This window comes from Barbus barbus, assembly GCF_936440315.1.
Source record: "Barbus barbus genome assembly, chromosome: 12".
NCBI lineage: Eukaryota > Metazoa > Chordata > Actinopteri > Cypriniformes > Cyprinidae > Barbus > Barbus barbus.
In genome coordinates, this window is record NC_136740.1 from 28,079,715 (window position 1) to 28,105,800 (window position 26,086).

Here is a 26,086-nt window from a genome sequence, read left to right on the forward strand (position 1 = left end):
CACACCACTCCAGTTCATCAATTAATGTCTTTTTAAAGGGGTCATATGACAATGCTAAAAATAACATTTTGTGTATTTGGTCTAATGCAATGTTTACGTGGTTTAAGGTTCAAAAAACACAATATTTTCCACATGCTGTACATAATTGTTGCTCCTCTCTGCTTCCTCTCTGAAACGCGTTGATTTTGACAAAGCTTATCGTTCTTAAAAGCGAGGTGTGCTCTGATTGGCCAGCTATCCAGTGCGTTGTGATTGGCTGAATACCTCAAGCGTGTGATGGATATGTTGCGCCTTTTACCATATTTAGAAACATACAGTGTCTCAACGACATGGCGGCGGAGGCAACAATACTACAGTGAGAATAAAAGTTACGCCGCCTTTGTTTGCGTTAGGGTTGGGCAATGTCTACAAAATTGGCATCGGACGATGTCTGCAGTGAAACATCGCGATGGACGATGACATCGGGGGGCGGGAGTGGAGTTAGGGGGTGTGCCCGACACGTAAATCTGTATTCAGAACGGCAAGGAAAACAAATAATGATTGCCAACAGTTGCCTGTTACCTAGTACATAAAATTTAACTTACTACATAAACAGACAGAGTAAGGAGAGATGACTGAAGCTGGTCGCACAATGGACGAGAAGAGCAGCGTCGCGCCACATCTTTAAAATTCAAACACATTTTCTATGAGCATATGCACACCGACTGCACCATTCGGTGTCTGTTCGCGGCGCCTAGCAACGATTCAAAGCAATGTAAAGACGTGGCGTGGCGCGACACTGAGCTTCTCATCCAGTGTGCGACCTGCTTGAGACAATGGCGAATGATTTGCAGATCCCGAGCACAACTGACAAACATCTGATCTTGCAAAATGTGTGGTAAGTACTGCCACTTCATAGTATAAACAGAGTACGTGCAATCGTGAAAGTGAAACTAAAAAGCGATCGCGCAAAAAGCAGTTTCAGTGCCAGGCATAATAGCGGCTCCCTGATGCCCACAATTTAGGCTATATACAGTATAATTACCCAATGATAAAGAAATTAGGCTACTGAAAAATATATTTTCCTCCCATCACGTATTTATTCCCTTTTGGGGTCCTGTAGTAGGCTGCATGGCATTTTCTTTCCAATACTGGGATGTGGGGGGTATGGGGGGCGTGGAATCAAGATGCTGGCTCAACATCGTGATGTCTATCAGCCATCGGCGATGGACGATGGCATCGTCTTATGATCTTATGTATCTTGTGATCTTATCGTCTAGATCTTATGTATGCACAAACAGCTTGTAACACTCCAAAGAGAAAGAAACTTAATCGCATCATATGACCGATATGGCAAAAAATATCATATCACGATTGTTTTAGTAATATCACGGTTTCACGGTTTTATCACGATTCTTTGTCATGTTGTTTTTATTATTTTGTCTGAGCAGTACAGCCAAACTAATTTCCCTATTATAAAGACAAAGCCTTTCAAGGTAACAAAATATAAAAAAGGATGGTGGATATTTAGGCCAAAGTGGGCGAAGATTAAAAAAAAGTCATTATTTTATAAAAAAAAATAAGAACAAAGATACACATTACAAATACGCATAATATACAAATAAAACAAACAGTGCTTTATTTTCAGGTACAAAAGGGCATATTTAGCAGGAGCATTCAAGAAATTGAATGAACAAATATAAAAATAAAACTATATAGATTGATTCCTAAAGCAACTTTTTTTTTCTTTTGTGTTGTTGTTTTAACATTATAAAAATTCTATCATCTGTCTGTCGATTCTGTCATAGTGTTTTATAATTATACCATAATTTACTCAAAATTAGTTTTAAACCTGAATGAGTTTCTTTCTTCTGCTGAACATACATGCTATTTTGAAGAACGTGGACTACCAAACAGTTGCTGATCCACAGTGACTTCCATGGTATTTTTTTTCCTACTATCAACATCAATGTGGACCAGCAACTGTTTGGTTACCCGCATTCTTCAAAATATCTTCTTTTGTGAAGAAGGAGCACAATTAAGCAGACACAACTTTTTCTAACATTTTAGACATAAACGGAAGATTTGAAATGGGTCTGTAATTTGCCAGTTCATTAGAATCTAGTTGTGGTTTCTTAATAAGAGGCTTAATAACCGCCAGCTTGAATGGTTTTGGGACGTGACCTAAAGATAACGATGAGTTAATAATATTGAGAAGCGGTTCTTCTGCTACAGGTAACAACTCTTTCAGTAGTTTGGTGGGTACAGGATCTAATAAACACGTTGTTGGTTTAGATGTACTGATAAGTTTATTTAGCTCTTCCTGTCCTATAGTTGTAAAGCACTGCAGTTTTTCTTTGGGTGTGATGAATGAAGCTGAAATACTAGACGCAGTAGAATATACATTTGTTATTGTATTTCTGATGTTATCTATTTTATCAGTAAAGAAATTCATAAAGTCATTACTATTAAACTGTGAGGGAATATTTAGATCAGGTTATTTGTGAATCTGTCTTTGGTGGCTGGAACAATAGTTCTGCCCGGACGATAACGCGGAGCCTTATAATTAATATCAGTAATACACAGAATGCACGATACAAGGAAATGATCAGTAACATCATCACTTTGAGGTACGATATCTATATCGGTAAGATCAATTCCACGCGATATAACTTAAATCTAGCGTATGATTAAAACGATGAGTGGGCTCGGTGACGTTTTGCTTGAGGAGCCCAAGCTTTAAAAATAGTTTTTGTTCATTTATTTAGCGTTTTTCTGGTTTAATCACGATCAGATTTTTTCTAGTTTCTGCATTAAATTTATATTTTGACCTCACTATACGGGGAACAGACACAGTGTGTATAGATTGGACAACGCAAGTACTTCTGTCATTTAAGTGGGTAGAACAAAAGTCATCATAGTAGTTATTTGAGAATTGGCTTACTAGTGAAGTGAAGTGACATACTGCCAAGTATGGTGACCCATACTCTGAATTCGTGCTCTGCATTTAACCCATCCAACATACACACACACACACCGTGAACACACACCCAGAGCAGTGGGCCATATAATTAATATCAGATGGAGCGTAGCATCCTGGAGATGTTGTCCGACAGGAATTCCGCTCCGACTCTGCTGGGGTGCAGGCCATCAGCACGGAAAAGCCTAGGACGCAGAAAAGATTCCAATTATTAACAAAGAGCAGTTTCTGTTCTTTACACCATGACAATAACCATTCGTTTAAAGCAAACAGTCTACTGAACCTTTCGTGTCCTCGTCGATACGTGGGAAGCGGTCCTGACATGATGATCGTCGTCACGGGGGCGATGTGCTGTGTACCGTCTCGATCAGGCTCCTGAAGTCCCACTTCAGTGTCTCCGTCTACCGCAGCTTGGTGTCGTTAACCCCCGCGTGCAGCACGACAGCACCGATGCTCTCGTCGCCCTTCAGGATCGCAGGTATCTGCACAGAAACATCGAGAACACGAGCACCGGGGAAACAGTGAGTGTGCACTTTACCTTCAGCTAACGTAGCACGGACGTGCCGGACGATGGAGTCTCCGACGATCACAGCGTCACGTTCCGTCTCGCGGAGGGGAGCGAAGCGTTTCCGGGTGGAGATCTCAAAGAACGGAGGCGGCGGAGGGGGAGAGGTCGTCGCCCGGGGCCTGGCTCGCGTCTTCCGCTGCTGGTGCACCCAGGGTACGTGGCGTCCCGGCGCCAGAGTGAAGGACATCTGGGAAGATCGCATCCTGGGTGCACAGGGCCTGTGCAGAGAAACACACGGAGTAGAGGTGGTGGGAGTGTTAGCAGCGTACTTGTGAGCGTCAGCCCGGGATGTTTCCAGCGCGGCTCTCCGCTCTCTCAGCTGGGCCTGCTTCTCCACGGCCTCCAGCTCCGTGTGTCTTCTCCTGCACTGAAAGGTAGACACATCCGCCATTTAAGCAAGTAACAGTGAAACAATGGTAATGTGTGTGAATAGAGTATTAGCAATTTAAGCGAGATTGGCGGCAACCATGCTGCCGATGCTAATGGGCTATAAGTTAATAGCAGACTCAAGAAATCAAAATAAAACTAGTGATAACAAGGCGCTGTGATTGGTTTTGTTTTAGAATGCTATAGGGGATATATTCACACGTTATAGAAATTAAAATGATAGTGTATAAAATTGTTTTTAATATGGAAAAAAGACGATAAAGAATCAATTTGATGGAGCTCAAACTCAAAACACGCAGTCACAAATCAGCGCATGCCTGAGTAAGTAAATACTGACAGAAATTAAATTTTTGGGTGAACTATCCCTTTAATGACAGTCGGCTGCATGTTCAGTACTGTCCCTTTAAGACCTGCACGCATCTAATATACAGGCACGCATCTGTTTCTCTCTCAGCTGAGAGATGGGCTTATGACCTTGTCCTGGGGTCCCAGACCTCTGGAACTGCTGCCCTGTTGTATTTGTTTGTGTTATAGAAGAGGCTGACTCACTCGAACCAATGTTATGAAAGATGTCAGGTGAGCGTGAAGTGAGCTATATGCTACGGAGTCATTCAAGGTTTTATTTAGCTCTTCATATTTCCTTTTGAACTTTGACAGGAACTGTTTTGAGTCACTAATCTTATCCCCGCCCAGTGGATTAGTCTGGATAGCAGCTCTGGGCAGGAGCTCTTTACATGCCTAGAAATCATCAGATAGAAATGTTTAATCATGTTCTAGATTTAACAGATTCTCTTGGTCTTTCTCTGGTCGCTCTTTTATAGTTGCCAAACAAAGTCAAAGCGAGCGAGAAAGCAGTTCCCTCGCTGAAAAGGCCCTTTATGTCCATCAGTGGCACTGTGAGCCGCCTGCCTTTTTGTTGGGCGTAGATGTGGGGAGGGCCCAGTAAGGAATCATGAGTCATGGGCATTAGGTTCAAAAGTTTGAGTCTGAGCTTACAGGGAGGCGACGGCAGCACTGACAGGATGTACCATTACTGCAGGGAGGGGAGATTTAAACTTGGGAACTTTTGACTGCAGAATGTCATCTATATGTGATGTCTCTGTTTGTTAGCAAACCTGTAAACTGTAATCAGCAGCAATGAATCACAATTTAACACGTCATAGGATTTACACTGACACCTTTGTTTGAGTTGATTTTGCATTTTCCTGTTGAGGAAGATGTAATTGCCACTTTAATTTGATCTGCCATCCATAAAGCTTTGTTGTCTAATCTTGTTTCAGTAGCCATTTGAAATGCTTTACAGCTGAGCAGCTCGGCTTGAATAAGGCACTATGCGCCTACACGATATTCAAGAAAAATGTGATCGCTTGTTAAATGGTGCGATATTTGATGAGCAATACGAAATCAATAAAAATAAACAAACATGTTCAATTAATATTTAAAAACAGAAAATGATTTAACTACCTTGTTATATCTAAGATCTCTGCTCATTGTCTGTTTCGTCGGTTTCTGAATTAATGTAATGAAAAAGCTTAGGCCTATTTGTTGGTTAATTGCTATTCATATATTATAAATGGTCATTATATTTTGTTGCTTATTTTTTTGACTTTGGCATTTGACAACAAAAAAATACCCAGCACCAGTGAAAGTGTGATCTGTATTATGATATTTCTCTGTGAGGCATAGACTTGAAGTCAGTATGTACATTAACAACAAGTTGGGACAAATATAATGTAATATAATGGAAAAATATGTAAGTGGTGTTCTGTGGCGCAGCAGGATTGTGTACCCAATTTATTCTTTGCTCTTTGCATCACCATAAACTTAACTTTCTGAAGGGTTTTTGAGATATGCATATTGAATTATGTACATTATCGAATTTTCAATAATTTTAACAACGACTATAACTGATAAGTCAGTGGCATTTTTCAGCTCCTCCAGTGCTCTCCTGTGCTGGCTTCTCAGCTGACCGCCACTTTATGTCAGGATGCTCCGGGCAGTGCAGTTTGAGGCATAAAGGTTCAGAGCTTTTATGTGCATTTGATTTTATACAGCCTTCAAGTCCTGTTGGAATGAATGTATTCTATGAGATATGTGCACATGAATGGTACTTTCTGTGAATATTGACTGTACAATTTAGTCTGTGTGTGTTTTTGTGTGCTGTTGATGATGAATGGCTATTAAGCTTACTAGAAAATAGTGCTCATTTAGCCAGTTTATGAGGCGGCAGACTTGCGTGACAAAACTAAATTTTGTCAACTAAATCATTCTTGTGCTGACACAGAGAAAGCATCAATTACACACAAAATTTGTTCTTATTTGTTGCATTTGAACAAAAAAAGCTTCCTGATTTACATAAAATACAAAAGAGAGACATAAACAAAACTGCTAACACAACCATTTTATTCAGACTAAATGACTAGTCTGAACTATAATCATTTGAATGCACGTTTGTAATTATGACTTCCAAATGCACAAGTAGGAAATACTCACGAAGACTTGAAGTCCCGCTGTAGTAAAAAATTGTATCCCTTAAAACTCATCTTTGATCGTCAAAATGACATTGAAATGTTTTTTCTTGTGAAAATGGGAGAGGTGGGTCTGACTCCGGGCTACTTTTACACCGTTGTCGTGGGTTATTATTCAAGTTAGCGGTTCTAAATTCACGTTAAACCACTGTTTCATGGTTTTTTTGCTCTAGTTTTGCTCTAGTTTTGAGCTGGTAATTGGTATATTACCATATTGGTATATTTTGCATGCGATCTCTATCATTTTTACTGGATTAACCTAGCTGCCTTCGCACTAGAATCTATCCCTTGTCGTGATTGGTTATTGAATTTTGTGACGTAGCAAGAAAAGGGCAGTTTCAAACCGCGTTTTTGAGACCGCCTATGAGAAACTATAGTTTTAAGGAGAAAATACTCAGCAACGGTGTTGATTAATCGATTGGCACTTGATTTGTCTAAAAGCAAATTAAAAACACCACATAGACAAATAAACAGCATAACAAACTTGATTTTCACTACAGGGGGACTTTAAGAACTAAAACAATTTGTAAAGCTATGTTGATTGGTTAGGTTAGTTCAAACAGCATTGAAAACTTTTGTTACATTATGTCTTTAATGTCACTTTTGTTCAATTTAATGCTTCCTAGCTGAATAAAAGTGTTCATTTATTTAAAAAAAAAAATCTTGCTCACCCCAAACTTGTTGCAAAAATAAAATTGTATTATCGCTGGTGAGGTCAGCGGGAAAAAAATCATTTTTGTTGAGCCCCGTTTTATTTGTGGGTGGGTGTTTTTCCCCTCAATATGTCGTTGTATTACTTTTTATTTTACAGTTATCGAAATAACATAATTTGGATCTTTAAAATGTGCCTAAAACAGCACTATCATAGTAGCCATCTTTCTAATGAATTGCAAATTGTCTTTAATACAAACGGAAGCGTTCAGCTGAGCTCCACAGCAGAGGTCACAGGAAAGACATGTGACTGCTGGAGTCAACAGATCTCTGGTAATGTGCACCAATATGATGCACAGAGCCAAAGCTTAAACATGGCCTCACTGTCTGTTTTCTTCTCTTGCTCTTTAGGTGTGGCCGAAACAGTCCTTCTGCTGTGAGGGAGAATTGTTCTCCTGTTTTTTTTCTCTCTCCTGATGCCCCCTTCTGCACTGTAAATTCATGATCACATGACTTTGGATATGGACGCGGTCCTGTCCGACTTTGTCCGTTCTACTGGAGCTGAACCCGGACTGGCCAGAGACCTGCTGGAGGGTGAGCCAAAACCATCCTGTTCCCCATCACCCTCTCTGATTTTAGATATATATAGATATAAATAATATTAATGCAATTTTCATTTTCATTCATTTTTTTAACAAAATAGTTTTTTTCATTATGATATTAAATCTATTAAAACATTTCTTGATTATGCATACTTTACAAAACTACATTGTAAAATTATTATTATGGTTACCATTCTGGCTAATTCTATTTGTGTGAGCCATGTAGAGTTCAATATGGCATCTACCCTGACTAAGGTCTTTATGATTACGTGATTGCAGAAAAGCAAAAAAGCATCTATATGGATGTGTGCAGTAAAGCCTTAACAAACCCACCACATGTTGCCTAGCAACACTGCACATAAGAGAATGAGTTAAAATATGTATAGTTCTGCAGTATGCAGGCTTGATGCAGTCGGTACTGACCAGTATTTGCACAAGCAACTGCAGCGGAATGTGTCATTGAACTTTGCTGCGAAGTCGGGTTAATATTTAAACTCCAAAGCAGATGTGCAGTGAAACTATGAACTCTCATTTTCTTGCATGCTTCATGAATGTGGCTCTCGTCGCAGGTAAGAACTGGGACCTCTCAGCTGCGCTGAGTGACTTTGAACAGCTGCGACAAGTGCATGCTGGGAACCTCTCATGCACCTTTGCTGAGGAGAGAGAGTATCCCTCCTTTGATAAGGAGATAGCTCGGATGGGGCGGCCGCTCTTTCATCGCCAAGATGAGGTTGTTCAAGGTACAAAAGCACTAGAATGTCTGTCTGCACGGCCTGACCTTAATTCTCAAATGTGGTTTGTAATTTTTGTAAATGATTTACACCGATCATGACAGTTAGTTGCATATGATGTCATTTCAAAACCTTGCCCACTCTCCCATGACTAACGTTGCTTTCAAATTGAAGGGAGTGGAGGACTGATAAGAATAGGTCGACCAGATAATAGCTTACCAGTGTCTAGTTTTATATTCTCCAGTATACGCAGTAATCTGAACATGTATCATGGCAGCAGCCACAGAGAAGCGACTGTCGAGGGGAATCTCTCACGCCAGCTCCACCATCGTCTCTCTGGCCCGTTCACACGTGTCCAGTACGAGCGGCAGCAACGAGCCACTTCTGGACACTCCGCTCTGCACCTTCCAGTTGCCTGACCTCACCGTCTACAGAGACGACTTCCGTGGCTTCATCGAGAGAGACCTCATTGAGCAGTCCATGATGGTGGCCTTGGAGCACGCTGGTTAGTTATTTCATTTCAAGAATCTCTCTGACCGCTGAACCAAATATTTTGATTTTTAGGAGTTTTATAGTTTATATAACAGTTTATATTTCTCTTATGTTTCGGTTAGCTGCTTTATTTTCTGCTGTCTACATTAGCATCCTGACTAAAATGTAACATTATAAGTGACTGATTTGAAATGCCATACATGGGCAGCATGTTGTGCTTCTCATGTGACGCACACAGGAGTTTGCCATTAGCGAGATAGTCTAATAAGCTTAAAGATACACACCACACAAAATAATGGGTAAAATAGTTTTTTTAGTAGATTTAAAGCTGCAGTCCGTAACTTTGGTTAAAAATTATCCAAAATCAATATTTGAGCAAGTACATAATCGGCCAGTGTTCAAAACTATCACCTTACTTTAGCCCGATTCACAATGGTTAGCTTCTAAATAAAAATATTTTCTAATTTGTGTGGTACAGATAGGTTTTCGTGGTAAATTCGAGCATGGCACTGCGTCGTTACGTCATGTCTGTAAACATAAAGAAGTTGTCCCAGCTTCTAGGCTATCTCATGTGAGGATCCTGAAGGTGCTGGATCGTTTATAGCCTTTTTTTCACTGCAGCTAGAATAATTAAATGTCAAAAAATCATTTTGATGGCGGATTGTAATCCAGAAAGGATTATATGAAATACATGTGAATGAAATTAAATTATATTACAGTTTTAAATGCGCATCTGATTACAGATAGCCTGGGATTACACAAGATTTGTATTTTAAAGAGTACCAGTTCAAAGGAAACATAGGTTGCTTTTTGGGTTAAAAGAATTTCTTGGCTTGAAATTCGAATGGCATTACAATTAGATTAGACCGTACAGAAATTTAAATCTACACACTATACTCAGTCACGCAATGCTGATGTTGTTAACATTAATAATTTGAGAATAAAGTATAACAATAATAATAATTTTCACGGTTTGATGTGATATGAGCTAACCGATCTTTATATTAAATCGCCATTGGTAGCATGATTTTATTGTAATGCTTTTTTCCTCAGTTGGTCAGAACAAGCGTGGCAGACTTGTTACTTGTTCAGATGACAATATACGGTGAAATTATTATTTGGATCATATATTCCAAGATGCAGAAAAATCTGCAGACCACTTATGTGCACCCCTGCACACATCCTTTCCTGTAGCCTCATTTGAACTGTTTTATGAATACTTTGAATTCAGACATACTACTGTTTGAATACTGTTTTTGCCTACTATATTAGAGGGAAGTATGTTATTTTTGGATGCAGCCATAGAAGGAACTATCTTGGTGTCTGTAGCCATAGATTTGAGAAATAAATGCCTTTTTTTCTTCTTCAACAGGACGATTGAACTGGTGGACTCGTTTGGGGACTGGCTGTCAGAGTTTATTACCTCTGGCGACTAGTGGTGATGGGAACTGTCTGCTACACGCTGCTTCACTGGGTAAGTGTTCAAACTGACTTTTTGTATGCGATAAGCACAGAGTTGTTATACATATTCATTCCACCTTACATGTTTCTAAAATTTTGTTGGTGTTACACATAGCTAGAAGATTATAGGCTAAAAACATTTAGTTTTCCTGTGAATTAATGTGTTTATTGATGCTTATGGAGTGGCATAGAGTTCTATACAAGTGCTTTTTTTTCTGTATCAGGTTTATAGTGTAACTATATAACTAATGTCCAAACCAACAGTAAAAGAACTGCATAATTGTCTAGAAACCACTGCCAGGTGTAATATTAAGATATTAATTCAGTAATTATGTTTAAAACATTATTATGCAGGTATGTGGGGCTTTCATGATCGAGACCTAATGCTACGGAAGTCTCTCTATGCACTGATGGATCATGGGCAGGAGAGGGAGGCTTTAAAGCGAAGGTGGAGGTGGCAACAAACCATGCAGAACAAGGAGGTTAGAGCACTTTATCTGTTGGTTCATTTTTTTTTTTTTTTTTTACAAAAATGGCAACAGATAATGCTAATGCTAGTTTAGTTAAAATATAAACTACCATTTAAAAGGGTGCGGTTTTTTTTTTTTACTTATTTTATTTTTTAAGAAATGAGTACAAACTAAACCAAAAATGACAGCAAATACATTTGTAATGCTATAAAACAATTTTATTTTAAACAAACTGTTGTTTTGAACTGTTTTGAAAAGTATCAGTTTCCACAAAAATATTAAGCAGCACAATTGATTTCAAAATCGATAATAATCAGAAATGTTTCTTGAGCAACAAATAAACATATTAGAAGGATTTCTGAAGGATCACGTGACAAGTCAAGAGTAATGATGCTGAAAATTCAGTTTTGATCACAGGAATAAATTACATTTATATAATTAATAGAAATATACAAAATATTATAATCAATATAATTCTTTCAAATTGTAATATTTCACAATATTACTGTTTTTACTGTATTTTTGATAACATAAATGCAATTTTTAGGTCAGAGAAATGCAGCTTCTTTCAAAAATATCCCCAAAAAAAACAACAACCCCAAACTTTTGAACAGTATTGAAATTAGAAAATCTGCTCAAAGTTGGTCTCTGTTTCAGTCTAATGTTTGTGTGTGGGGATTTGTGTGCAGTCGGGACTGGTTTACACAGAGGAAGAGTGGCAGAAGGAGTGGAATGAGTTGTTGAAACTGGCATCCAGTGAACCCAGGATACACTACAGCACTAACTGCAGCAACGGGTGTGTTGATTACATTTTTATTTTCTTATTTTCTTTCATTGAAAGCTGTAAACAGAGGTTTTCTGGAGTGTTTTGCTCATGCTGTGAGTGTGTTTGTGTGTCCCGCAGTGCCGAGTCACAGGAGGAGCCGGTGTACGAGAGTCTGGAGGAGTTTCATGTGTTCGTTCTTGCTCACGTGCTCCACAGGCCAATAGTGGTGGTGGCTGACACCATGCTGCGGGACTCTGGAGGAGAAGGTAAATAAGGACAGAATATTCGTTTTTGCATAAACTATTTCTTAAATGAGAGGAGTTTGACACGCTTTGAGGTGCTCTAACATTCACAGCTCAAAAATCTTTCCTTGTCTATTGAAGCCAAATTGTAAAAATGCCTCAATCGAAATCTTAATCTTCACGACTATAAGTGTAGCGGAAAAATACAGTGGCACAAAAGTGTTGACTATGTCCCCTGTAAAAAATTTTCCATTTGTCCTCTCATGTTCCATAAGCAAAGCTTAGCATTTTTGTCTGTTGTTTAGCTTTTGCACCAATCCCATTTGGAGGGATTTACCTGCCCCTGGAAGTGCCAGCCAACAAGTGCCACCGCTCCCCTCTCGTTCTGGCATATGACCAGGCCCATTTCTCTGCCCTAGTCTCAATGGAGCAGAAAGACAGTTCCAAAGAACAAGGTGAGGAGTGGTTTTTATGTAGCAAATGTGTTTGCTGTTTTATGGTTCATGTAGTGTGCTGTTCTTACCTGATAAACCAGTTTTTCAAAGCAAGACAGAACAAAATCTGCAAGCATTTATTGTTTCCAGAAAGTCTTTATCCACTTTAATCCATCTTATTTCTTCAAAGGCCTTTGGGACTGTAGTCTTGGAGTTCATTTGAATACTGTGTTGTGTTTGTAAATAAGCCAAATTATAAATAAGTAGGGAAGTAGTGAAATTCAGAATGATACTGACCATTTGTTGCCTTTTGTTTGGTAAAAACCTCTGCAGTGGTGATCCCTCTGACGGACTCGGATCATAAGATGCTGCCTTTGCACTTTGCTGTGGATCCTGGAGAAGACTGGGAATGGGGCAAAGATGACAACGATAATGTGATGCTGGCAAGGTAGAATTTAATTACGCGCTTTTGTCTGTTTAAGGGATGTATTAGGTTTGAAATAATTTTCAGTATGCATTTGCTGTCTGAATTAAATAGTAACAATGAGATTTCTGTGGTCTTTACATAAACATCAACATTTCCCAGCTTTTTGAGGCACTCATCACTTTCTCTGCTCCACTGTCAGTTGTGCAATCCTCTGTACAAGTGTGCCACCTAGTTTAATGAATAAAAAAGGCCCATGCTCATGCATATAATTAAGCTGAATTGACAACATTTTTGAGATGCTGTCAGTTACCACAGACAATAATTCAGACTACAATTGAAAAAAGGATAACAAGCATAAATTGTTTAAAGTAATAACCTTGCATGTTAAGTCTGAAGCGGGACATTCTGGTGAGTTTTAAAGCAAAAATGCATAGCTCATATTTTTGTTGAGATCTCTACGCGTCTTTATACAATCTGAGGGATGTCAAAATTATTTCTTGTGGTAATCAACAGCATGTCACAAATACCATCCATAGATTTCTGCTTGTTTTAAACCTGGAACATTCTTGTAATTGCTATGTGTTGTGCATATACCAAATTTGCGCTGAGAATTTTTTTCAAAATATTCAGGTTATTTTGGCTATGTTGTGCAAAATGACCCGGCTCTGACTTATTTACAGCAGAGTTTAGTAATTTCTGACCATAATGACGGCATTAGCCCTGTGGAGCCTGCTGGGACTGGGCACTGTTGGCCAACACACAAGATTAGCAACTCTCATTCTTTAATGTAGATTATCACTAAATGCTTTCTATGAATGGAACACAGAGAGCTCTCAAATAGCTCAGTGTTGCATCTGTAGGTCCTTCTTATTCCCACAGCTTTCACATTTGTCACTATATGATATTGTTTTAAAATAATTTACTTATCTTGTTTAATACTTCAGCACATCTTTCTTGTGATTTTTTTTTTTTTTTTCTTCAACTTATGCAAATGTTTTGTATTTTCATGAAACATGCTCATTATTATTTCGCATTTACATGTGTTTTTTTTGTTTTTATCCAAGGCATTTAAAGTGCCACTTATAAGTGAATATCAGTGCTCTGACCTGCCTCTTGTTTGGTTTCAGTGTAACCTTATCTCTGGAGGCCAAGCTCCATCTGCTGCATAGCTACATGACTGTCACCTGGCTTCCTCTACCCTGTGAGGTACAGGTGAGCTTCTTGCTTTGTTTGGCATGCTAAGAATAATTTAACTGGTCTAGTGTAAACTATCAGACAGAAACCTTTGGTATATTTACTCTGACGACAAAAAAAAAAAGGACATCCAAAGCCTTTTTTTTTTTTTTTCTAACACTAAAATGGTTTATGTCTGTGGGATGGTATAAATGTTTTAAAGCTACTCTCATTATGTAAAAGTCTTCAAATAAATGATGATTCTAATTAAACTGCCAAACTGGCACTGAGTGTTTCAAACCTAAATACAAACTTGTCTGGAAAAAATCTATTATGTAATGATTCATTGTTGTAAAATAAATTATAAATTGTACACACATTTATTTGAAGATGAGTTTAATCATTTTCCCTGATTTTTTTTTTTTAAACGTTTTTATGAATGCTAAATGTAGACTTTATAATAATTTTAATATAGTATTTTTGTTTTATCTTTTATGTTATATGTAAAAGTTGAAAAGTCACTTGGATATGGGTCTGAAATGGGAGGGATTCTCTTACTTTTCTTAGTTAAAAATAAGGAAGTAATTAAATAATAAATTATTTGAATTATTATTTATTTTAATTATTTCATTTATTTATTTATTTTTTGCATTTACAGCAGGCCCCATTGGCCCAGCCAGAGTCACCTACAGCATCTACAGGAGAGGATGCCCGCACCTCGCCAGACTCTGGAGAGTCCGATAAGGAGTCTGTCAGCAGCAGTTCCAATGGCAATGGAGACAGCAGCACTACTGGAACCAGTGGCACAACAGGCAAAACAAGTGGTGGATCTTCCAGCTCCTCTAGTTCATCCAGTAACAGTTCAGCAGGGACAACAGGCACAATTGGAAAGGAGAAGGGAAAAAAAGACAAAGAAAAGGATAAGGACAAGAAACGTGCCGACTCCGTTGCCAACAAGCTGGGTAGCTTTGGCAAGAGCTTGGGCAGTAAGCTGAAAAAGAATGTGGGAGGCCTGATGACGGGAAAGAATACAAGTGGAAGTGGATCCAAACAGGAGGGTCAAGAGAAGAAGAAAGGCTCTCTGAGAGGTCGTAAGGGCAGTAAGGACAGCTCTCCCTCCATTCAAACCGGCTCTGAGGACTCTGGGAAAGGTTCACCCTCCTCAACCAGCGAGCGACAAAATGGAAGCTACTCTTCTGAAGGTGACCCTTTTAAGTACAGCTCGGATGTGAAAGTGAGTCTCAGCATCCTCCGAGCCGCTATGCAAGGTGAAAGGAAGTACATCTTCGCTGCATTACTCACTACAAGCAACCGGCAGCCGTTTCAGGAGGAAATGATCCAACGCTACCTGTTTGATGCCGAGGAGCGCTTCCATGCCGAACAGGAACAGAGAAGGGAAGCTGAGCGGAAAGCGGCAGGAGGTCTCGCAACGACTGCTGGGTCCCAACTAAAAAAGGACGGGCCTGAGCTGAGTTACAGAAGTTTTGAAAGCAAAGAGGAAGTCACTGATAACTCACCTCCTACTTTTAATGCTTTGAAGTCGTCGTCTTTCAGCCCGGTGATGTACTCCGGTGTGGTCCCAATCCCCAGGCCCACCGTCATTGACCATTCTCCTACCCCACTCACACAGCATCTCCATATGCATGGTTATTTGGATACACGACGGCAGCTGGCAGGAGGTTCGCTGTCTTCTTACCCAGGCCTACCATCCTATGCTACCTTGCCCCGGCACTGCCCCCTAGCACAGGGCCCGCCCCATATCCAGTACCACCCTCCCTCCACCAGTTTGGGCAGCCCATCCCGTATCATCAGCCCCTGTCTGACGTCTTTTCCCCAAGATCATGACCCAATTGATTACCCAACCGAACCTGCTGGAGGCTACACGAATGGCTTGCGGGACTCACGTTTCACTTTGGACAGTCGCAACGGGCCGATGCCCGTGAGGCATTACTCTTTAGGCAGTGCGGGTGGCCTCGCCAACCTGCAGTCCAGCAAATGCCGAACGCCTACATGCAATTACTACGGCCACCCCGAGACGGGCAATTACTGCTCGTACTGCTACAGAGAGGAGCTGAAGAGACAGGAAACGGAGCTGGCCATCCACAGGTTTTGAATGGACAATCTCTGTCCGGTTTCTCTCCTATAGGACTCATTGGAGCCTGCCGTGTGAGCCACATCATATCCTGTTTGCGTGGATCTTGCTTTGAGACATAAGTTCGGCCTTTCTGAACCAGGTTACAGAGACTCGGCGCCCAAAATGAATGGCCATTGTGGGAATAGGACTGCTGTTGTGTTACATTTGCTGTGGCTCATAGGTAGGAGCTTTAAGCTCCGCCCACATTTGCTTGACGTGGTCATCCTCTTTCCTGTCTCCTCCTAGTGGCGAGAATGTAGAGCACAGGCAATAGACATTGGAGCACGATGTGCTATGTTGCATCATACGAACACACCGCAAACTCCAAAATACACGTTAAGCACAACCAGAAAATGCGTATTTATATCAGCTGCGTTTGTATACATAATAATAGACATTTCATGTAGGATTTCAGCTGCAATCAATGTAAGACTTGCCATATTGCGAGTGTAAGGCAAAAACACACTGTTAACTTCAAGTGAGTGTTATCTGCATTGGCCCAACACTACAATAATTTAACTTGCACCCCTTTGGAAGCCATACCCGACTGGCTTGAATTAGCTAAAATGGTGCTTTCTCGCTTCTAAGATGTTCAACTTATGGAGCTAAACCTTGATAGCCAAAGGTTTCGCTTTGGGTCTTCACTTGTCCATATTTAAAAATCACAGTCGTTTATGTTCGAAGTGTTTCTACAACATTTAAAAGTGCAAAACCTTTAAATTGGCGCAAAAAAGGAAGGAAATCAGATGTCATTTTTCGTAAATGGTACATCATGCGCAAGAGTTTAGTTAATAAATGAGTTCTAGGTACTCGCAGGTCGAAGGGGGCTGATGTTGAAACAATTTCTGACCCCTTCAAATGTTACTGGCTTTAAATGTTAATGATCGATCGCCCCAGAGCAGTCACTGCACCAAATCAAGCACTTTTCTAATGTCCAGAGGTTGTGCGTATGGGTTGCAGACATGACAATGAATAGACTGTTATGTTGCTGTGCTTCTAGTCTGGCATTTCGCTCCGTTCTGGAGAGAGAACTTGCGGTTCCACTCGTGTGGACTGTGGATGTCAGGGTTCGGCTGTAGGTGCCACTGTTGTGCGCAAGCTCACTTGTTTCCTAGTTGCCTTTTCAGTCTTAGTTCAGGGGGATTGTTGAACTGAATTTCTACTTCTGTTTGGTTTTGGATTCGCAGTGCTTATTATAGTGGTGTTGATAGTTGTGGACTTAGAGGGATGCTAGCAGATCTCTCAGTATCTCAATTACACAATGCATGGTGCATCAAGATCAAATCCTATTACACTGTTAACAGACATTAAAGCCTCCAATAAAGCCAGCTGGTTGTACAATTCAGCCAGAAACTAAAATAATGTTGTTAACTCAGCCTTACACTCTGTTCCAAACCTGTATGATTGGCAAATACAAAAGTAGATTGTTATTTTCTATACAATGGAAGTAAATGTGGACCAATCACTTAATGTGAGTAATGGACCAGAAGTCATTATTCACAGAAAGTCTTCCACTCCATCTCGCCTACTGACAAATTTGACGCCAGTGATGACAAACGCCATTTGGTTCTTGTGTCTTAACTGAGCACAACAAGCCAATGTGGATGTGCGAATGAGATTTTGAAAGCTACGTTGGAGGGCAAAATTGCTAATATAGCACACATGCACTCAGTTTTCTCTGAATCTTAGTCAAACCAGTCTGTTACATTTCATTTACATGTTACTAATTTTGCTCTGTTAAAATATTTAGTTACAACATTTTGACTTCGAGCACATGTGCCCATTTGTTTTCATTATATGGAAAAGAGCAGTCTGGACGTTCTGCTGGACACAGCAGAAAGAAAGTCATACAGGTTCGGAACGACGAGTGTTAATGAAATGATGACGACAGGTTCTTCATTTTGGCCTGAATATCCCTTTACCCTGTCTTTGCTCATGTGAAATGGGCTCTATAGTACTGTAAGAGGATGTTGCTGCTGTGATCATGTTCATTTGATGTGGTTAAGTGTTAGTGCGCTGCATTGTAGTCGTAGTGAACCCCCTTCCGCTTCTCAAACACCCAATACAGATGTAATCAGTCGTATGCAAATAATTGTAGAACTGTGTCAGCTCAAGGCCACAATGTTCCCACATTTGCATTATTGATTTGCACAATTAAATATATGATGGGTTAGTATCCTACCAAAATTTTAACATACCTCTTCTCTTCATCTGGTATCTCCCATGCGTTCGACGCTGTCAATTCTCAGTTTAGATTCCTTTACGTTTTAAAGCACTAAATTGTCTATTATCTCTGACAGAGTGAAGTTTTGCAGCACAATAAAAACCTGAAGGGTTGCTAGTTTTATTTTTCACCCAAAAACAGCAAGATATCTTTGACATGTTATTCACTCTATAACCAATAGATGGCACACTTGTTTAGGTTTCTTTTTTTTTGCTATCACCTTTGTCTAAATCCGTGCATCCCTAGTGACCTTTTGAGACGATGGCTCACATTTTCAGTGTAAATAAGGGACGAAGAGTATGCTGCTGCTTTTGGATTATTTTTTTTTTTCATTTCAGTCAAGCACATTTGAATATAAATTGCAATTGATCCATTTTTTTCCGTCTTGCGTAAGGCATACACCATTTACCCAGATTTCCACTCTTAAGTCGCAAAAAAGGAATTCAGCGTGCGAGCTTGTTTGTGTGTGTGCGTCTGGTGAATTGTGCTTTTGCAAACCTATTGCAGCTTCAAGGCACAAACAAGAGGAAATTGTCAGTGAAATGACAACTACTCTCCGTAGGAGTTTATGTTCTCCTTCCAATGTACTCGTCGCTTGCGTTTAACGGATCCAGTTATTTAACGAATGGAAAGCTCATTCAGAGTGTTGGACTTCAATAAGAGTGCAAACATTTTTGTATTATGAAATAAAACCGTTGTATAAATACGTTCAAGTTATTTTTGTAAATCAAACGCAGTTTTACAGTGTTTTTTAAAGATACGAATGTATGCTGTAGGACCGTACCCTGATTGGTGGTGGAGTCAGTATTCTGGAGCGTACGGTGATTGCTGACAAGAGAAGCCTCTTAAATCCGAGTGTTTCTTGTGAACAAACTAATTTCTCCATCAGTGATCTGACAAGGTATGATTTGAAAATATATATTTGTAGTAAGATTTTTTCAAACAGTTTGAGATGTTTAGTTCTGAAACTAGGATGTTCTTTCTTATGTGGCAAGTTGTCAAACAGACAGGCCTCCTGAAGATTCCTAATTTTGATTTCTATTTTAAAGCGAATTATGATACTTAATCGAATTTTGAGTACATTTTTTAACGATGGTGGTGGCGTCCACCACCATCAGTTTTCACACACTAAATTCTCTTATTTAATACAGTGGGCTTTGTTTTGTTATGATGCAGCTTACTATTTTTATATGGTATGTTTTCATGGATGTGACAGAGCTACAGTCATCAGCATTCTCGAATGTGCATGAGACTGAAACTGTTGCATGTTCAGAACTGGCAGATGCAATTTATCTACTCATATTTGTGCATTACTTCTGGCTAATTGGGCAGTTTGTGTTTGTTTTCAGCCGTTTTACCTTTCTCCTTGTTTGAGAGGTGACCCCAGGCTGTGTGACAGTGCAATCTAGGTGGAAAGAACATCTGATTTTTATGTTTTATTTTATTTTTTTCTTTTATTTTTGCACCGTTTTAATAAAACTCTCATTGTATTTAAACAGTATTTTGTATTGATTTTATGCTGCACCCTCATTCTCTACATTTAACTATATGGAGGCTTCATAATAACAAACATCTTGTATTTTTACAGTGACACGAGCTTTCAGCTGCATATACAAGGTTATTCCCACAGTTATGGAAAACCTGAGAATTTTACGATTTTAGTGGGGATTAAAGAAATAGTTGAGCCAAATATGAAAATTTGCTGAAAATGTACTCACTCTCAGTTTATCTTAGATGTACATGAGTTTGTTTCTTCATCAGAACAGATTTGAGGAATTTAGCATTGCATTACTTGCTTAGCAAAGGATCCTCTGCAGTGAATGGGTGCCGTCAGAATGAGAGTCCAAACTGACTGCTGATAAAAACATCACAGTAATCCATAAATCAATGTCTTGTGAAGTGAAAAGTGGTGTGTTTGTAATAAACAACTGAGATGAGTAATTTATTTTCATTTATTTTGTAAACTGTTCTCTGAATAAAGTCTTATTTTACAAAAAAAAAAAACAGTAAATACTCTCAGTATTTTAAGGCTCTTCTCTAAATTTTTCTTCGGCTAGAAGCTGCTCTTTTTCCATCTCAATGATTTGTCCAGTAATCCCATGGAAGTGTGGAAACTTAAATTAAGAAGAAAAACTATAGTCGTAAGCAAGCATATGAAGATGCAACTTGTTTCCTCAGATGAAATGCTGCTGAGGTTTGTCCTTGCAATTGTTTCAGAAATATCTTAAATTACTGTAAAGTAAAGTCATTTAATTTTCAGCAAGCACTGTCTGCCATTTAAGACTGCTAATTACCACAGCATGTGATCTTTGCCTTGTGTCAGGACACAGTGTACTCTCCTTAATGCATGTTTATATTAGTTTGCTGAAGGCTTATTTTGCTTTCACTTCCTATATAATTTGAGAAATTGCCAGATTAGTGCTCCGGATGTTTGTATTATTTATGAGCTATTTTTATGGGCTATTGCTTGAGTTTTTTTGCTCTAATAAATTCAAAGTGAGAGTCTGATGAATTAGTAATAGCAACACTGATATCTTTGGGATCAGTTTTCATTTGTTTTTGCTTTGCAGGTATCCATTTCAAGTGTAAGCCTTTTCCGCACTGCACACTGCATCGTGTTCATATCCACCCGAGCGCTGATGCTGGACACACATCGTAATCTAAAGACGCCTGTCTCAGTCGCTCTGCTGCTTGGACGTTGCTGTGAAATGTTTCTTTGATTACTGCAGTGACAAGGTAACTAGGGTGTCAAAAACTGGGAATGTCAAGTGTGTTTGCTCACCAAGGTGAAGTGCAATTTGTTTGAACAGAAGAGAATTATGGTGCAGCAGTCTGAATTGTTTGTAAACAACTTAATGAATATTGACTGGTATTTTGCGCATTTAGATGCATTGGTAAAGCATAGAAAGGAAACAAGATTTAACTACACAATGTTCTTTTAATAGGCTTGGCAGAAGATTTATTTTTAGCATGGAAAACCTTTCCAAGAATTTCTTTGTGCCATGTCAATTTAATCTGGTCAAATATTAGAAGGTTTAATTTTAGACAGAATGTAGGCTACTTTTTATTCTCTAATACCTCTAGTATATCTTTTTTTATACATTTTTTTTTATACATTTATCTTGTTAATGTTATTGACTCCTTAAGATGAATGACATTTTATTCCTCACAATTGTTTTGGAGAAATGCATTTTTTAAATTATTTTATAGGTGCTTTTATACTTATTGCTTAACAACAACAGCAACAACAATAAATGTTATAAAAATGTTTTAAAGAGGTCTCTTATGCCCAACCAACCTGCATAATTTATTTGATAAAAAATATTGAAATATTGCAATTTAAAATAGCAGTTTTCTGTTTTAATTTACTTTAATATACAATCTATTCTTGCAGCATTACTCCAGTCTTCAGTGTCAAATATATGAATATATAGGCTATATACAGGTGCATCTCAATAAATTAGAATGTCGTGAAAAAGTTACATTTTTCTTGTAACTTAATTCAAAAAGTGAAACTTTCATATATTTTAGATTCATTGCATGTAAAGTGAAACATTTCAAAAGTTTGATTAGAGCTTACAGCTCATGAAAGTTCAAAATCTTACTGTAAAAATTTACATTTGAGTTTCAATTAATGACCATCCATACAGTATAAATTCAGGGTATCTCCTGCTCTTTGAAACCACAATAATGGAGAAGACTGCTGACTTGGCAATGATCCAGAAGACGAACATTGACGCCCTCCACAAAGAGGGTAAGTCACAGAGGGTCTTTACTGAAAGGAGTGGCTGTTTACAGAGTGCTGTATCAAAGCATATTAAATGTAAAGTTGATTGGAAGGAAGAATTTGGGTAGGAAAAGGTACACAAGCAACAGGGATGACTGCAAGCTTGAGAATACTGTCAAGCAAAGCTGATTCAAACACTTGTGAGAGCTTCACAAGGAGTGGACTGAAGCTGGAGTCAGTGCATCAAGAGTCACCACGCTCAGACGTCTTCAGGAAAAGGGCTACCAAGCCACTTCTGAACCAGAGACAACATCAGAAGCGTCTTACCTGGGCTGTGGAGAAAAAGAACTGGACTGTTGCTCAGTGGTCCAAAGTCCTCTTTTCAGATGAAAGTAAATTTTGCATTTCATTTGGAAATCAAGGTCCCAGAGTCTGGAGGAAGAGTGGAGAGGCACAGAATCCATGTTGCTTGAAGTCCAGTGTGAAGTTTCCACAGTCAGTGATGATTTGGGCTGCCATGTCATCTGCTGGTGTTGGTCCACTGTGTTTTCTGAAGTCCACAGTCAACGCAGCCATCTACCAGGAGATTTTAGAGCACTTCATGCTTCCTTCTGCTGACAAGCTTTATGGAGATGCTGATTTCATTTTCCAGCAGGACTTGGCACCTGCCCACACTGCCAAAGGTACCAAAAGCTGGTTCAATGACCATGGTTTTACTGTGCTTCAGCAAACTCGCCTGACCTGACCCCCATAGAGAATCTATGGGGTATTGTCAAGAGGAAGATGAGACACCAGACCCAACAATGCAGATGACCTGAAGGCCGCTATTAAAGCAACCTGGGCTTCCATACCACCTCAGCAGTGCCACAAACGGATCACATCCATGCCACGCCGCATTGAGGCAGTAATTAAAGCAAAAGGAGCCCCTACCAAGTATTGAGTACATATACAGTAAATGAGCATACTTTCCAGAAGGCCAACAATTCACTAAAAATTATTTTATTATTGGTCTTATATGGAGTATTCTAATTTGTTGAGAGTGAATTGGTGGGTTTTTGTTAAATGTGAGCCTAAATCATCACAATTAAAAGAACCAAAGACTTAAGCTACTTCAGTCTGTGTGCATTGAATTTATTTAATACACGAGCTTCACAATTTGAGTTGAATTACTGAAATAAATGAACTTTTCCACAACAATCTAATTTATTGAGATGCACCTATATATATATATATATATATATATATATATATATAAGCGTGCACTTAAAACAGTCTGTCGTTTTAAATGCTGTCAGTGGGAGAAGAGACATGATTAAATCTACCAGTAGGGGCTAACTAGCCAAACCTTAACCCCTTGTAGTGACCTATTATTATATTTGTTAATGAAAGGTCAGATCTTGTGGGTAATTCATGCAGAAAATGTGAATGCTATTTATAGTATACATACTATATTAAGCATAAATGGTAAGAGCAGTACGCTAGTATGATATTTTGAACATGACCACGGATGTCCAAAAGGTCATAGGTTTTGAGAGACAGAGATGGACGCAGTTTTTGGCGGTACTGGCCCTTTAAGAGACTCGATCCTGGTTTTTGTTACTCAGTAACACCCGTGTCATTTCACTTTGGCGAAGGCGCTGTAAACAAATGCGGTGGGAAAAGGTGCGTCTTCTTTGTGAAAATAGATGATTTGGCGTTTAGTTGAGTATATTAGCATAGTACAGATGGAGAAATGTGTGAAAGCGCTTTAGTGATGCAGACTGGACGCAGACCATCCGATTACAGTAACATGGACAGGATCAAACCCTCAAACCTCTCGCAAATACTCCATTTATGCTTTTAGTCCGGAGCTGTTTTAGGTTGAAATCATGTTGACAGGGTCCAAAACCACCTTTAAAGTGAGACAGATGGTTCCGGACATGAAGGTAAGGTTAAATAATAATATATATCCATCATTTATTTACAAGTTTATTATTGTTTTCTCATTTCTGCATCGTGTAAGTATAATATAAACATTGTAATTCATATTAAAAGTAGATTTTGAGGTTTCAAACGCATTCATTTTGTGAATTATATGTATTTGATCTGTCAGTAAGTTTATAACAGATGAGTAAACGGTTGTGCAACTTTCATGCAAATGTAACTAGTCACTTTCCCAGGAAAACTGCATCCATTAAATTCATAATTTTACCAGAAATGGGTTTAGTGGATGTGACCACAATCTGCAATTGTGGTGGGAGTCAGTTTTCCATTAAACAAAAGTAGTTTAAAACCTTTTCCTAGAATGACCTGTTGTTTGGCATCTGAATTTGAGCTCAGGTTAGCTGGTTTCTGGACTTGAACTGTATCAGTGCTTAGTATTTTTCAGATGCTGTGATTGTGAATGATGTATCTGTACTCTATCCTCCATAACTCTCACTTTATTGTATTTGGAAACTACATTCACATCATTTCATTTCTCCGTAAACACTTTAAATGGAATAGTCGACAATCTGTGGTTGAGGAGTCAGTTTTTACATTTTGGAAACAAATATAATAAAAAAACTTTATAAAAGGAACAAGAAAACATAATTTAATGGGAAGGAATGTCTGGCTGGTTGTGTTTGTTACTTAAAAAGGATAAAGTCTAAATATGTTTAAATAACAGCCTCCATTATTGGATTCTCAGATGGGAATTTGGTTTCATTTTATTTATCTTTTTTTGTAGCCTATTTTTTTATCTCATAGGGTGTGGTGAGTATTTTTATTTTTATTGCTTTTTTAGTCATTCATAAAGCATGCTTGGAGACATTAAATATATTTCAGTGTATTGTAATATTAAAAATTACGCATTATAAAACATTTATTTTGAAAATATTTATTTTTACTTTGGTTGTATAGAAAAGAACATTTGTTTTCCACTCAATGCTTTAAAAAAAAATTTATTATTGATTTTTTTTTTTTTTAGGAGATTGACTATATATTTCACTTTTTTTGGGGGGGGGGGGGGGGGTGTTGGGAAAGAGCTGATCGGACATTCCTCCTAACATCATCTTTGTGTTTCATGCAAGAAAGGAAATACATTTGCGTGAATGACAAGAGCATGAGTAAATGATGACAAATTTTATTTATGGAAGAGCAAATCATCTACTTTCTTGAGCTATAATCTACTATTGCTCATCTTTACTGCATAACTTTTCTTCCCTGGCTATTTTAAGCTGCCTCGGGGGGAAAAACGCTAGCAGATGCCTCCACCCGCACATTCTTGAGAGCGTGGAGGCCCTGATGTGCACAACATCTGGCTGTTGCCATGGAAACAGCCTACCCAGAACTCACTAGGTGTGGAGGTGGTGAATCGGTATTGCTGTAGTGTCAGACGTGACTCTTCCCTGCTTAGAAAATTTATCCAATTGTGTGGATGGAGGCCACCCAAGCTGGTGCATTTGAGAATGGGGCGACCTATATTTGGATCCAGTGCTGTAAATGAACAGATGGAGAAGGAATTGTGAATGTAGAAGTTGTGGCGAGACTTTACCACATTGGCTTTTTCATTTAAAACTCATTAAGCCAGTTCAAACCAGTCATAACAGAGATTTTCAGAGATGACGTGACGTTTCGGACTCTTCAAATGGAAGTCTTGAGATCAGCTCGTCGGGAATGTCGATGGTTTAAAAAAATAAAGCTATAAATATGACTCCCCCATGGGTAAAACCTCCCACTGTAAATGCAAATATACTGCTGTAGAGCTCAGGAATATCTCATTCATTGTTGCTTGTTTGGTTGGACTGGAATATGCCATGTGGCGTATGTAATTACTTGTGTTTATGTTATCGAAGTGAATGGCGTCATCTGGTTTTGGTGCGAGATGAGTGGTTGTTTAAATAAGAGATTTGCTGAAGGTTTGTTTTGACTTTAAATGATTTAAAAAGACGATGCATGGCATAAACAAGACTGCGACACACCCTCTAATTGACCTTGGAGCTTTTCCAGTACTGCTTATTTGAGATGTGGGTTTTTAATAAGCTCCATAAAGAGAATGACGACACTGAATAAGATTTGTGTGTCAAAAACAGCTGGAATGGGGGTGGTTTGTGCATATGAATCTATATAAATCTTGATTAGTTTTGCAAA

The 26,086-nt window shown here is 38.8% G+C and overlaps 2 protein-coding genes across 5 annotated transcripts in view; both read left to right on the forward strand.

The window, feature by feature from the left end:
- Nucleotides 1-19,742, forward strand: part of LOC306878468 (OTU domain-containing protein 7B-like) — a 34,587-nt gene extending 14,845 nt beyond the window's left edge. Inside the window, exons 2-12 of one of the 4 annotated variants that reach the window (XM_079430858.1) lie at nucleotides 7,505-7,687; nucleotides 8,265-8,435; nucleotides 8,704-8,931; nucleotides 10,291-10,392; nucleotides 10,734-10,861; nucleotides 11,539-11,645; nucleotides 11,754-11,881; nucleotides 12,163-12,312; nucleotides 12,625-12,739; nucleotides 13,846-13,930; nucleotides 14,550-19,742. In XM_079430858.1, the coding sequence (XP_079286984.1) occupies nucleotides 7,603-7,687; nucleotides 8,265-8,435; nucleotides 8,704-8,931; nucleotides 10,291-10,392; nucleotides 10,734-10,861; nucleotides 11,539-11,645; nucleotides 11,754-11,881; nucleotides 12,163-12,312; nucleotides 12,625-12,739; nucleotides 13,846-13,930; nucleotides 14,550-16,004 (2,754 nt within the window). In that variant the 5' untranslated portion in view covers nucleotides 7,505-7,602 and the 3' untranslated portion in view covers nucleotides 16,005-19,742. The remainder of the gene's footprint in view (nucleotides 1-7,504; nucleotides 7,688-8,264; nucleotides 8,436-8,703; nucleotides 8,932-10,290; nucleotides 10,393-10,733; nucleotides 10,862-11,538; nucleotides 11,646-11,753; nucleotides 11,882-12,162; nucleotides 12,313-12,624; nucleotides 12,740-13,845; nucleotides 13,931-14,549) is intronic. The other 3 variants (XM_079430860.1, XM_079430859.1, XM_079430861.1) reach the window with 3 other exon arrangements.
- Nucleotides 19,743-23,578: 3,836 nt separating this feature from the next.
- Nucleotides 23,579-26,086, forward strand: part of LOC306877825 (myotubularin-related protein 11-like) — a 38,407-nt gene continuing 35,899 nt past the window's right edge. The window contains exon 1 of the mRNA XM_079429805.1: nucleotides 23,579-23,901. Coding sequence (XP_079285931.1) covers nucleotides 23,845-23,901 — 57 coding nt within the window. The 5' untranslated portion in view covers nucleotides 23,579-23,844. The remainder of the gene's footprint in view (nucleotides 23,902-26,086) is intronic.